This window comes from Prionailurus viverrinus, chromosome B2 (genome assembly GCF_022837055.1).
Source record: "Prionailurus viverrinus isolate Anna chromosome B2, UM_Priviv_1.0, whole genome shotgun sequence".
NCBI classification, from domain to species: Eukaryota; Metazoa; Chordata; class Mammalia; order Carnivora; family Felidae; genus Prionailurus; species Prionailurus viverrinus.
In genome coordinates this window covers 152,672,520-152,686,050 of record NC_062565.1, presented here as the reverse complement: position 1 = coordinate 152,686,050, position 13,531 = coordinate 152,672,520, and the positions used below count along the sequence as shown (strand labels likewise).

The window sequence follows — 13,531 nt, the reverse complement described above, 5'->3', positions numbered from 1 at the left end:
CTGGACAACTGGGGGCCGGAAGCCGACGAGGAAGAGGCACGTGTCAGCTTTCAGTAGAGTAACGGAGGCTGCTGGTATGGACGGGCTTCAGGCCCCAGGATGGTCCACTTGGCATCAAACGAGAAGGGATTAGAAACACCAGGGTCCCTGGCCTCTAGGAGGGGAACAAGCCAGGGTCCCCTCTCCCCACACGGAGCTGCAGCTCTCCAAGCAAAGGGGCTTTTTTGCATTTTTAAAAAAACTTTTTATTAAAAAAAACTTTTTTAATGTTTATTTTTGACAGAGAGAGACAGAGCATGAGCAGGGGAGAGGCAGAGAGAGAGGGAGACACGGAATCGGAAGCAGGCTCCAGGCTCTGAGCTGTCAGCACAGAGCTCGACGCGGGGCTCGAACTTACAGACTGTGAGATTGTGACCTGAGCTGAAGTCGGACGCTCCATCGACTGAGCCACCCAGGAGCCCCAGGGTTTTTTTTTTCCTTTTTGTGATAGTCAGAAGATGCCGCCGCTACCAACTTATTTTTCATCCTAAGTTGTGGCAATGCCTGAAACAGCTCGAAATTTTAAACACAAAGTTCAAAGGATGGGAAAAAAGTGAACGTGTCCAATCCTCTGGGTGCTGAACTCATTAAATCCAACTGGTCAGTACTTTAGAAATAAAAACCCACTTTACCGGAGATACCAAAGTGGTCACCGGCCATGATTATTTCTTTCCCTTTATTTTCAACTACACAACACACAAAGTCATTCTTGTGGCAAAAATTCACGGATATGGCAGACGTCCCTCTTGAAACCTAGTCCTGTGTGCAGGCGAGCGCACCAGACGCCACTGTGGGCTCAGCCACACCAGGCACCCCTGCCCATTCAATGAAGGGGCACACTCACAGGGTTCCCGTCATGGGCACCCTCAGTCCCCTGCCTCTGCCTTCCGCTGGCGTCTATGCCTCCCGTGGACACTAGCACGGCAGCTCCAGAGGTGAGGGCTCTGGCCGGCCCCCCGGGGAGCGGCTGGGGGACTGTGGTGACAACACTACTTGACTCAGAATCTAGTCTCAGTTTATTTAAATGACGTGTTGGAATGAAAGCTGCATTAAGAAAGAGCTCTGAGCATTAAGGACCCTGATGCATGTCTGCACATATTTAAACAACATGAGAATAACAATTAATAGATTGACTCAGGAATCACCACTTTCTTTTTCCTCTCACAGGTGTACAGACTTACATTTGAGAAGGGGGCGGTACAGAGCCCATAGGAGACCTGGCCAAGTGCCCAAGGCCTTTCCAGCTATAGAACTTCGACAACAGGGCCAAATGAGAACCGGGACAAAGAAGTGGGTCTTCACTTGTTGTAACAGCAGACTAACCACTGGTAACTGGTAGAGCGAAATGCGTATTACAGATCAGCGTCACAACACAAAGGAGAGCGGATGAGCCCAACCAACCACACCATCCCTACCGCTGCTGAACCAAGCACGTGAGACGGGGCCCCATGTCCCAGTCCCGTGGGAGCCGCTGGGCTCCCTGTGCTGCCTGTTCTCAGATGTGTCCTTCACACGACGGTGGTCCGGCCATATTCCCTGGAACACAATGGTAACCACAAAACAGTCTTTCCCACTCACCAACTGAGCACTCTTGAAGTGACCACAGAGACCTCAGCTGTGCCGGGAGGACCACAGTGAACTTTCACAAGGGCCTGCACATCCCAGGCCCGGGCCAACCACTCAGGAAGAAACTTGCGACTGCACGTGTAACCCAAGCACAAGGGACTCAAGGGCGGCTGCCCGAAGCTACGCGGTCCTTTCTGGGTTGGCTTCCCTGTCTCGGGAGATACTGTGGCCCATGCTGTGCAGATTCACGCAGAGCAGGGCCTCGATGACACAGGCGTTCATCGTTTCTCCGTTCTCCCCACGAAGGTCTGTACATTTACAAGCTGTCAGAGACTACAGGGAATCTCCACACTTGGGGTGGAGCCACAGCAAAGCTTCTGGGAGGCAGCAGGCAGTTCTTCACACGCCCTCAGCTCCGCCTGGCTGCCTGGTGCCACGTAAACGGCACAGTAGAGTGGAGTTAAAAACACATACCACGTTCAGGTCACCTCACTCAACATGTCTGTACTGTGTGCCCGTAATGGGTGAAATACAGCAATCTCGTTCTAGGTCTTGGCTGTAGGTAAGCAAGATGTACTGTACTGGCTTTATGCTCAGTGTCTACGTTTACAATGATTCCTTCTTCACCTGCGAGCGGGTCTGTCCTCTTCCAGCTGGTGGGCGTCAGTTGGACCACCTGCAACACAAGTGACTGCATGAGCTTCCCTGATGAGTGCATCCTGCAAGCTGGCCACAGGGAGGAGGTGCCCAGGGACCACAACTGGCAGGCCTGGCCGGAGCCAGCGGGTGTGCATGTCTGCGTGTGTGCACGGCATATCCACTGGGGTGTGTGTGTCCGCACGTGTGGGGCATGTGCACCGGGGTATGCATGTCTACACGCGTGTGGTGTATCCACTGGAGTGAGCGTGTCTGCGCGTGTGCACAGCGTGTGCACCGGGGTGTCTGTGTCTGCGCGTGTGCATGGCATATCCACTGGGGTGTGTGTGTCCGCACGTGTGTGGGGCATATGCACCGGGGTACGCGTGTCTGCACATGTGTGTGGTGTATCCACTGGAGTGTGCATGTCTGCATGTGTGTGGGGCGTATGCACCGGGGTGTGCATGTTTGCACGTGTGCACAGCACATGCACTGGGGTTGCGTGCCTGCATGTATGCACGGGATATCCACTGGGGTGTGCGTGTCTGTGCGTGTGCACAGCGTATGCACCAGGGTGTGCGTGTCTGCACATGTGTGGGGCTTATGCACCAGGGTGTGCGTCTGCGCGTGTGCGGGGCGTATGCACCGGGGTGTGCGTGTCTGTGCGTGTGTGCGGCATATCCACGGGGGTGTGCGTGTCTGTGCGTGTGTGTGGTGTATCCCTGGGTCTGGGAGAGGAGACAATGTTTCACGTAAGCATGTCTTGCCCGATTCCAGAATGAGTTGAGGGCACACCCTTACTGAATGGAGAATGGTGGCCATCACTGTTGACTTCCTAATTGTTAATACCAAAGGTCACCGTTTCAACCAGATACTTAGTCCTGATGTCACCTATTGAGTGCTTACTGAGTGCTGACCCATGTAGCCCTCAGTGCTGGCACCCTCCGTATTCTGGAGATCATTCCTACCTCTACAACACTGGAAACTGCCCACTACTCTTCTGAAATGCCGTCCCCCCCAGGTCCCAGGGCACCGTGTTACTTGGTCTTTCCAGACCCCTAGAGAGGCACTTGCATAGGCCTCTCCCACTTTCCCACAGGTCTGCAGGTGCTGGTGCCCAGGACTTGGGAGACAAATGTAATGCCTGGGTCTCTATGATGTGCTGAGTAATGCTGGCCCTGCCGAATCCCTCTCCGGTCACCCCCCGGATGCCTCCTCTGACAGGAGCTCACCGCTGCGGATGCAACAGAGGACATGCTCACTGCGGGTTTGCACATTGCAAGATGCATGTGAGCATATGCACCCTCCCACTGAATCCTGGGGGCAGGGGTGACATCACCCTCACTAGGAAGCGAGGAGTGGAGAGGCCAGGTGTGCCGTCCAAGGCCATACACACAGCAGGCCACAGAGCAGAAACTGAACCGGTCTGCTCTGCTCCAAAGTCAACCACAGCCAGCAGGGGCACCGCAATCACAATGGACCCAAAAGTTAAAGCTTGTCTACACTCACTCTCCTTCCCTTGTATTTCCTACCCAAGTTAATAGCACTGAAATCTGAACTCAATGCAAGTCAGGGACCTGAGGATCATTCTAGGGCCCTTCTCTACTGTTTCCCCTCACCCCAGTTACAAATGGTCCCCCAGGACTTCCTCAGATTTTTGTAATTACGTCATTCCCTTGGTGTCTCCAGGAAGAGCAGGAAGGCTCTTCCTATGACCTGAGGTAAGAGTCAAGAATTTCAGCATCAGGACCTCCCCAAGGATCCCGTGGCTGAAAGCCTCACCTGGGGTACTGGCTTCCCATCACTTTTACAATGCCTGACTCTGCAACACAATCTGCCCTGAAGAATTACCAGCCACGTGAGAACAAAAATCTAAAGTAGGAGCGCCTGGGTGGTTCAGTTGGTTGAGCGTCCAGCTTCGGCTCAGGTCACGATATCCTGGTCCATTGGTTCCAGCCCCATATCGGGCCCTGTGCTGACAGCTCAGAGCCTGGAGCCTGGAGCCTGCTTCAGATTCTCTGTCTCCCTTTCTCTTGCCCCTCCCCAGCTTGCGCTCTGTCTCTGTCTCTCTCAAAAATAAATAAACATTAAAAAAATTTTTTTTATTCTAAAATAAAAACAAAGACCAAAAGAAACATATAGAAAGAGAAACAGAAGAAGATTCTATGAAGGAAGAAGGAAAAAACAAAATAAAACACAACTATTGGCGTAATTTACTCAGATGCAAAAGAAATGTTACAGCCACGAAACAGAAGAGTATGCTATGAAAAAGAGACATTCCGAGCTCTCAGAATTTACAAACAGCACAATTAAAGATCAGAAAGAATGGGAGACAAATGTAATGTAATCTCCCACAAAGCAGAGCAAAAGACCAAGATACAAGGAGAGAAAATACAGGACAATTACAGGGCTGGAATATAGTGTCTAACCTCTGAGACAAGTAACAGACAGCAGAGAGAATGGAAGGAAGGACATCACGAGAGAAATCATTGGAAGAAGGTTCCAGATCTGAAAGACGCTGACCAGCTTCTCACTGCCGTCTGCGAGGCGGCTGGCCGGGTGTGTTGGAGACAGGAAGGCTGCTGGCTTGGGCTGCCTTCCGTGGCATTCCCCATCGCACTCCACGCGGGGGCTCTCCTGGAGTCCAGGTGTCCAGAGGCTGGGCCGTGGGGACAGGAGCCAAGCCTGAGGCTGCTCCTAGGACTTGCCCCACCGACTTCTCGGGGGTGCAGCCTGTCCGCAGAGCTGCCAAGTAAGGAGCCACTTCTCTGCCGATGGACACTGGGGTTGTTCCCATCTGTTGACTGATGTGGATAATGATGTTATGAACATCATGGCTGCACCATTTCACATTCCCTCCAGCAGCGCATGGGGGTCAGGTTTCTCCACATGCTTGTCAATACTTAGTATTTTCTGTTTAGTAGTAGTAGTATCATCCTAGTAGGTGTGAAGCGGTACCTTGCAGTTTTGACTTGTATTTCCTGTGACAAACGATGCAGAGCATCCTTTGATGAGCTTCCTGGCCATTTACACATCTTCTTCACAGAAAAGTCTATTCACACCTGGGTGGCTCCGTTGGTTAAGCATGTGACTTCAGCTCAGGTCACGGTGTCACGGTTTGGGGGTTCAAGCCCCACAGCGGCTTGCTGCTGTCAGTACACAGCCTGCTTGGGATCCTCTGTCCCTTGCTCTCTGCCGTTCCCCTGCTCACACGTGCTCGCTCTCAGAAAATAAATTTTCTTTTTAAAAAAGAAAAATCTATTCAAGCCCTGTTACCTTTTCGTTGTCAAGTTATGGAGGTTTTATACATATACATATTTTGGATATTAATCCCTTATCAGAAACATAGCATTTTCTCTTTCAGTACATTGTCTTTTCACTTCTTTAGTATTTATTTTTGAGAGAGAGAGAGAGAGAGAGAGAGAGACAGACAGAAAGAGAGGGAGAGACACAGAATCTGAAGCAGGTTCCAGGCTCCAAGCTGCCAGCACAGAGCCCAACGCGGGGCTTGAACCCATGAACTATGAGGTCATGACCTGAGCCGAAGTTGGTCGCTCAACCAACTGAGCCACCCGGGTGCCCCTTTACTTTTTTTTTTTTTTTTAACTTTTATTCATTTTTTGATAGAGACTGAGTGTGAGCAGGGGAGGGGCAGAGAGAGGGGGAGACACAGAATCTGAAGCAGGCTCCAGGCTCCGAGCTGTCAGCAGAGCCCGACATGGGGCTCGAACTCACGGACTGTGAGATCATAACCTGAGCTGAAGTTGGATGCCCAACTGACTGAACCACCCAGGCGCCCCTCACTTTTTTAATATTATTTTTTATTGTACCGAATTTTTAAATTCTGATAAAATCTAATTTATTTTTTCTTTTGTTGCCTATGCTTTTGGTGTCATACCCGTGAGGTCCTTGCCAAAGCCAATTCCATGAAAATTTTCTCAATGCTTTATTTAAAGAGTTTTAGGGGCACCTGGGTGGCTTAGGTCATGATCTCACGGTTTATAGGATCAGCCCCACACTGGGCTCTGCTCCTGACAGTACAGAGACTTGGGGGTTTCTCTCTCTCCCTCTCTCTGCCCCTCCCTGGTGCTCTCTCTCTCCAAATTAATAAACATTTTAAAAAAATAGAGTTTTATATTACAGCCCTTGAGTCTAGGTCTTCGACCCAGTTTGAGTTAATTTTGGTATATGGTGTGAGGTAAGGGGTCTAATTTCATTCTTTTGCATGGGATATCCAATTTTCCCACACTATTAAATACTTTGAATGAATGAATAAATAAACTGCTTTCTTAATTTCCTTTCCTGATTACTCACTGCTGGTGTTAGAAACACAATGGATTTTTGTCTGTTGACTTATTAAATTCTGCAGCTTTGGTGAATTTATTAGCTTGGTAGCTTTCCTGTGGAATGTTTGGATCTTCTATACATAAGTTCATGACATGTATGGCTAGAGACAGCTTTACATTTTCCTTTTCATTTTGGATGCTTTTATTTTTTTCTTATCTAACTGCTCTAGCTAGAATGCCAGTACAAGGCTGAACAGTAGTGGTGAAAGTGGGCACCTTGTTCCTGACCTTAAGGGGGAAGCTTCTCACCTTCCACCATTGAATATGATATTAACTATGGGTTTTTCATAAATACCTTTTATCATGGTGAGGTATTTTACCTCTATTCCTAGTCTTCTGAGAGTTTTTGATATTTATCAACTTTATTTTAATTAAAAAATTTTTAAATGTTTATTTTTGAGAAAGAGAGAGTGTGCACATGGGGGAGGGGTAGAGAGACAGGGAGAGGGGCAGAGAATCCGAAGCAGGACCTGTGCTGTCAGTGCAAAGCCTGATGTGGGGCTTGAACTCATGAACCATGAGATCATGAGCTGAACTGAAGTCAGATGCTCAACCAACTGAGCCATCCAGGCACCTATGAGGGTTTTTATTATGAAAGGATGTTGGATTTTGTCAAATGTCTTTTTTAATGCCTCGAATGTGACTGCCGTCTTCATTTTAATAATGTGGTATATTACACCTATTTTATATTGAATAACCCTTTCATTCCTGGAATAAATCCCACTTGGTCACTGTGAATAATCTTTTTAATATTCTATCAGATTCAACTTATTAATATTCTGTTGAAGATTTTTGCATTTATATTCACAAACTATATTGGTTTATAATTTTCTTTTCTTGTAAAGTTCTTATCTGGCTTAGGTATCAGGGAAATTTTGGTCTCACTAAGTATTTGGTCTTTAAAAAAATTTTTTTTGGACAGTTTGAGAAGGATTGGTGTCAATTCTTTTTTAAATGCTTGGTAGAGGGGCGCCTGGGTGGCGCAGTCGGTTAAGCGTCCGACTTCGGCCAGGTCACGATCTCGCGGTCCGGGAGTTCGAGCCCCGCGTCGGGCTCTGGGCTGATGGCTCAGAGCCTGGAGCCTGTTTCTGATTCTGTGTCTCCCTCTCTCTCTGCCCCTCCCCCGTTCATGCTCTGTCTCTCTCTGTCCCAGAAATAAAATAAACGTTAAAAAAAAAAAAATAAATAAAAAAAAATAATAAATGCTTGGTAGAACTCACAGAGAAGCAATCCGGTCCAGGACTTTTCTTTGTTGGAGATTTCTAATTACTAATTCAATCGTGTTACTTATTAAAGTCTATTGAGATTTTCTATTTTTTCTTCAGTCCGTTTAGGTGATTTATTAAGTTTTAAGGAATGTGCCCATTTTTCCTAGACTGGCATATAATTTTTCATACCATGCTCTTAAAATCATTTTTATCTTTGTCATGTCAGTTGCAGTGTCCTCACTTCCATTTCTGATTTTATTTCTATCTTCCGTTTTCATCTAAAGATTTCTCAATTTCCCTACCTTTTTAAAGAACCAATTCTAGATTTCACTGATTTTTCTCTATTGTTTTTCTATTCTGCATTTTGCATATCTCCACTTTAATCTTTATTATTTCTTTCCTTTTGGCAGCCTTGGGTTTAGTTTGCTTTTTCTTTTTATAGTTCCTCAAGATGAAATACAGTCTACTGATTAGAGATCCTTTTTCCTTTTAAAATGTAGGTGTTCATAGCTACACATTTCTCTCCAAGCACTGCTCTTGGTGAACCCCATGAGTTTAGTATTTTGTGTTTTCATTTTCATTTGCGTCTAAGTATTTTCTGCTTTTCCTTGTGATTTCTTCTATGACCCACTGGTTGTTTAGTAGTATGCTGTTTAATTTTCAATTTTATGAATTTTCCAGTTTTCCTTCTGTTGTTGATTCCTAACTTCCTCTCACTGTGTATCAAAGAGACATGCTTTGTGGCTAATATAAGGCCTAACCTGAAGAGTGTTCCAGATGTCAGTTAGGTCCAGTTGGTTTATCATGTCGTCTAATACCTTTATTTCCTCCCTTACTTTCTGTCTGCTGTTCTATTATTAAAAGTGGAGTATTAAAGTCTCTATTATTATTGAATTATTTCTTTCAATTCTGTCAATTTTTGTTTCATACATTTCGAGCGTCTGTAATTTGGTAAGCAAACATGTGTAATTGTTTTATCTTCCTGGTGTATTGAAACTTTTTTTGAACTATAGTTGACACACAACAACACATTAGTTTCAGGTGTACAACATAGTAATTTGACAAGTTTATATATTATACTACAAATGTTGCTTCCATCTGTCACCACATACACTATTACAATACCATTGACTACATTCCCGTTACTGTGCCTTTCATCCCGTGACTTATTCATGCCATAACTGGCAGTCTGTAACGTCCACTCCCCTTCACCCACTTTGCTCATCCCCCTATCCCTTGCCCTTCTGGCAACCACCAGTTTGTTCTTTGCTTATGGGTCTGTTTCTGTTTTTTTTTTTTTCTTGTTGTTCGTTTGTCTTTTAGATTTCACTTATGAGTGAGATCTTACGGTATTTGTCTTTTTCTGTGTGACTTAATTTCAGTTACCATAATACCCTACAGGTCCATCCATGTTGTTGCAAATGGAAAGAACTCATTTTTTATGGCTGAGTAATATTCCATTGTGTATATGTACTATATCTTCTTTATCCAATCATCTATAGAGGGACGCTTGGGTTGCTTCCATAATTTAGCTATTGTAAATACTGCAATGAACAAGGGGATGCATATATCTTTTTCAAACAGTGTTTTGTTTTCTTTGGGTAAATAGCCAGTAATAGAATTACTGGATCATATGATATTTCTAATTTCTTTGAGGAACCTCTATAGTATTTTCCACAGTGTTTGCACCAATTTACATTCCCACCAATGGTGCACAAGGGTTCTTTTGAATCCATCTTTGTCAACACATTATTTCCTTTGATTTTACCCATTCTAACAGAGGTAGTAAGGTGATACCTCATTATGGTTCTGACTGCATTTTCCAGATGATTAGTGATGTTGAGCATCTTTTCATGTGTCTGCTGGCCATCTGCATGTCTTTGGGAAAATGTCTGTTCAAGTCCTCTGCCCATTTCTAAATTTTATTATTTGTTTTTTTGGTGTTGAGTTATAGAAGTTCTTTATATATTTTGGATATTAACACTTTATCAGATATATCATTTGCAAATATCTTCTACTCGGTAGGTTGTCTTTTTGTTTTGTTGATGGCTTCCTTCACTGTATAAAAAACTTTTTATTTTGGTGTAGTCCCAATTGTTTATTTTTGCTTTTATTTCCCTTGCCTGAGGAGACCTATCTACTACTGTCTTGGTTTTCTTCTACAAGGTTTATGGTTTCAGGTCTCACACTGGTGTCTTTAATCTATTTTCAGTTTATTTTTGTGTGTGGTGTAAGACAGCAGTCCAGTTTCATTCTCTTGCAAGTGGCTGTCCAGTTTTCCCAACACCATTTATGGAAGAGACTTATTCCCATTGTACATTTTTGCCTCTTTTGTCATAGCTTAACTGACCATGTGAGTGTGCATTTGGGCTATTTTGATCCACTGATCCATGTTTGTCACATACACATATTTGACACATATGTGTCAGTACCATACTGTTTTGATTATAGCTTTGTAGTATATCTGGAAATCTGGGATTGTGAAACCCAACACTGTTCTTTCTCAGGATTGCTTTGGCTATCCAGGGTCTTTTGTGGTTCCATATAAATTTTAGTACTATTCATGCTAAATATGTAAAAAATGCTATTGGTATTTTGATAGGGATTGCACTGAATCTGTGGACTGCTTTGGATAGTATGGACATTTTAACAATATTAATTCTTCCAATCCCTGAGCATGATGTATTGTTCCATTTGTTTTTGTACACTGTATCTTTTGTACATTGTACATTTGTACATTGTACATGTACATTGTACATTTGATCCATTGTATCTTCTTCAATTTCTTTCATCAATGTTTTATAGTTTTCAGAGTATAGGTCTTTCATCCCCTTCATTAAAACCATTTATTCCTAGATATTTTATTCTCTTTGGTGCAATTGTAAATGGAATTTTTTTTTAATTTCTATTTCATTATTAGTGTATAGAAATGCAACAGAATTTTGTGTATTAATTTTGTATCCTGCAACTTACTGCATTTGTTAGTTCTAATAGTTTTTTGGTGGAGTCTTTGGGGTTCTGTGTGTATAATACGTGATTTGCAAATAATGGCAGTTTTACTTCTTCCTTATCAAAGTGGATGCCTTTTATTTCTTTTTGTTGTCTGATTGCTGTGGCTAGGACTTCCAGTACTTTGTTGAATAAAAGTTGCAAGTGTGTACATCCTTGTCTTGTTCTTGATCTTAGCAGAAAAGCTCTTTCACCACTGAGTATGATGTTAGCAATGGGTTTGTCACATATGACCTTTATTATGTTGATGTTCCCTCTAAACCCACTTTGTTGAGTTTTTATCATGAACAGATGCTGAATTTTGTCAGATGCTTTTTCTGCACCTAGTGAGAAGATCATGTAATTTTTGTTTTTTATTTTGTTAATGTTGTGCATTGTGTTTACTGGTTTGCAGATATTGAACCATCCTTCCATCCCCAGAATAAATCTCACTAGATTGGAGTGAATGATCCTTTAATATATTGTTGAATTCAGTTTGCTACTATCTTGTTGAGAATTTTTGCATCTATGTTCATCAGGGATACTGGACTATGATTTTCTCCTATTATAATATTTTTGGTTTCTATATAAGGGCAATGCTGGACTCACAGAATGTATCTGGAAGCTTTTCTCTCTCTTCTATTTTGAATAGTTTGAGAAGAATATGTATTAACTCCTCGTTAAATGACTGATAGAGGGATACCTAGGTGGCTTGGTCAGTTAAGTGTCTGACTCTTGATTTCGGCTTAGGTCATAATCTCACAGTTTGTGAGTTCAAGTCCTGTGTTGGGCTCTGAACTGACAGTGTGGAGCCTGCTTGGGATTCTCTCTCTCCTCCTCTCTCTATGCTCCTCTCCCTCACACACATGCTCTCTCTCTCTCCCAAAATAAGTAAATATACTTTAAAAAAGTGACTGGTAGAATTCATCTGGTCCTGGACTATTGCTTAATGGAAGTTATTTGATTACCAATCTCATTACTAGTAATTGGTCTGTTCAGATTTTCTATTTCTTCCTGATTCAATGTGGAAGACTCTATGTTTCTAGGAATTTATCCATTTCTTCTGGGTTGTCCAATTTGTTGGGATGTGATTTTTTGTAGGATTCTCTTATAATTCTTTTTATTTCTATGGTGTTGGTTATTTTTTTTTTTAATCTTTATTTGAGAGAGAAAGACAGAGCCTGAGTGGAGAGCAGCAGACAGAGAAGGAGACAGAATCTGAAACAGGCTCCAGGCTCTGAGCTGTCAGCACAGAGCCTGATGTGGGGCTCAAACTCACAAACCATGAGATCATGACCTAAGCTGAAGTCAGATGCTTAACCCATTGAGTCACCCAGGCGTCCCCCATGGTGCCAGTTATTTATTTGTTTCTTTATTTTGAGACAGAGAAAGAGAGAGAGCGCGCGCAAGTGTGATCAGGGCCGGAACAGAGTGAAAGATAGAGAATCCCAAGAAAGCTCTGTGCTGTCAGCATGGAGCCCAACGCAGGGCTCGAACTCACAGACTGTGAGATCATGACTTGAACTGAAATCGAGTTGGACACTTAATTGGCTGAGCCACCAGGTGCCCCTCCATTTTTAATTTTTGAGCAACTGCCATACTGTGTTCCGCAGTGGCTGTATCAATTTTTGACATTCCATCAATGGTGCACAAGTGTTTCTTTTTCTCCACATCCTCACCAACACTTGTCTCTTGTCTTTTTGATGATGGCCATTCTAACAGGTATGAGGTAATAGCTCACTGTGGTTTTGATTTGCATTTCCCTGATGATTAGAAATGTTGAGCATCTTTTCATGTACCTGTTGGCCACCTGTATGTCTTCTTTGGAGAAATGTCTATTCATTTCCTTTGTCCCTTTTTCAATTGGGTTATCTGGGTTTTTTTTTTTGGGGGGGGGGCTTGTTTTTGGTTTTGTTTTTACTCTTGAGTTATAATAGTTCTTTATATATTTAGATGTTAACCTCTTATCAGATATATGGTTCACAAATATTTTCTCCCATTCTATAGGTTGCCTCTTCACTTTGATCACAATGTTTCCTTTGCTGTGCAGGAGCTTTTTAGTTTGATGCAGTACCACTTGTTTATTTTGCTTTTGTTTTCTGTGCTCTGGTGTCATATCCAAAATATTTACAAGACCAATGTCAAGGAGGTTATTCCCTATATTTTCTTCCGGGAGTTTTCCAATTTTAGATCTTATGTTTAAGTCTTTAATCCATTTTTATGTAAGGTAAGGCTCTAATTTCATTCTTACACATGTGGATATTCAGTTTTCCTAATATAAATTATTAAAGACACTGTCCTTTTTCCATTGTGTGTTCTCGGAGCCACTTTGAAGATTAGTTGACCATACATGTGAGGCTCTCTATTCTGTTCCATTGAGCTCTGAGCCTATTTTTATGTAAATACCACACTATTTTGATTAGTTTGGCTTTGTAATATAGTTTGACATCAAGAAATGTGACACCTCTAGCTTGGTTATTCTTTCTCAAGATTGCTTTAGGTATCTGGGGTATTTTGTGGTTCCATACAAATTTTAGGATTATTTGTTTTATTTTTGGGAAACTGCCATTGAAATTTTAATAGGGATTACACTGAACCTGTGGATTGTTTTGGGTAGTGTAGACATTTTAACAATATTAATTCTTCTGATCCATGAACCCAAGATATCTTTGCATTTATTTGTGTCTTCAATTTTTTTCATCAGTGTTTTGTACTTTATATTATACAGATCTTTCACCTCCTTGGTTA

At 43.1% G+C, this 13,531-nt stretch overlaps 1 protein-coding gene across 9 annotated transcripts in view; it reads right to left on the bottom strand.

Annotated features, from left to right (window-relative positions):
• Positions 1–696: 696 nt before the first annotated feature.
• FAM120B (family with sequence similarity 120B) overlaps positions 697–13,531 on the bottom strand; it is a 112,335-nt gene continuing 99,500 nt past the window's right edge. For 8 of the 9 annotated variants that reach the window (XR_007152342.1, XR_007152341.1, XR_007152338.1 and 5 more), the window contains one exon: positions 697–2,281. Coding sequence is in view for 3 of the 9 variants with exons in the window: in XM_047859743.1 (XP_047715699.1) it covers positions 2,269–2,281 (13 nt within the window). In the remaining 6 variants the exon portion in view is untranslated. Of the gene's footprint in view, positions 2,282–4,322; positions 5,046–13,531 lie in introns of those variants that run through there. The other variant, XM_047859747.1, reaches the window with a different exon arrangement.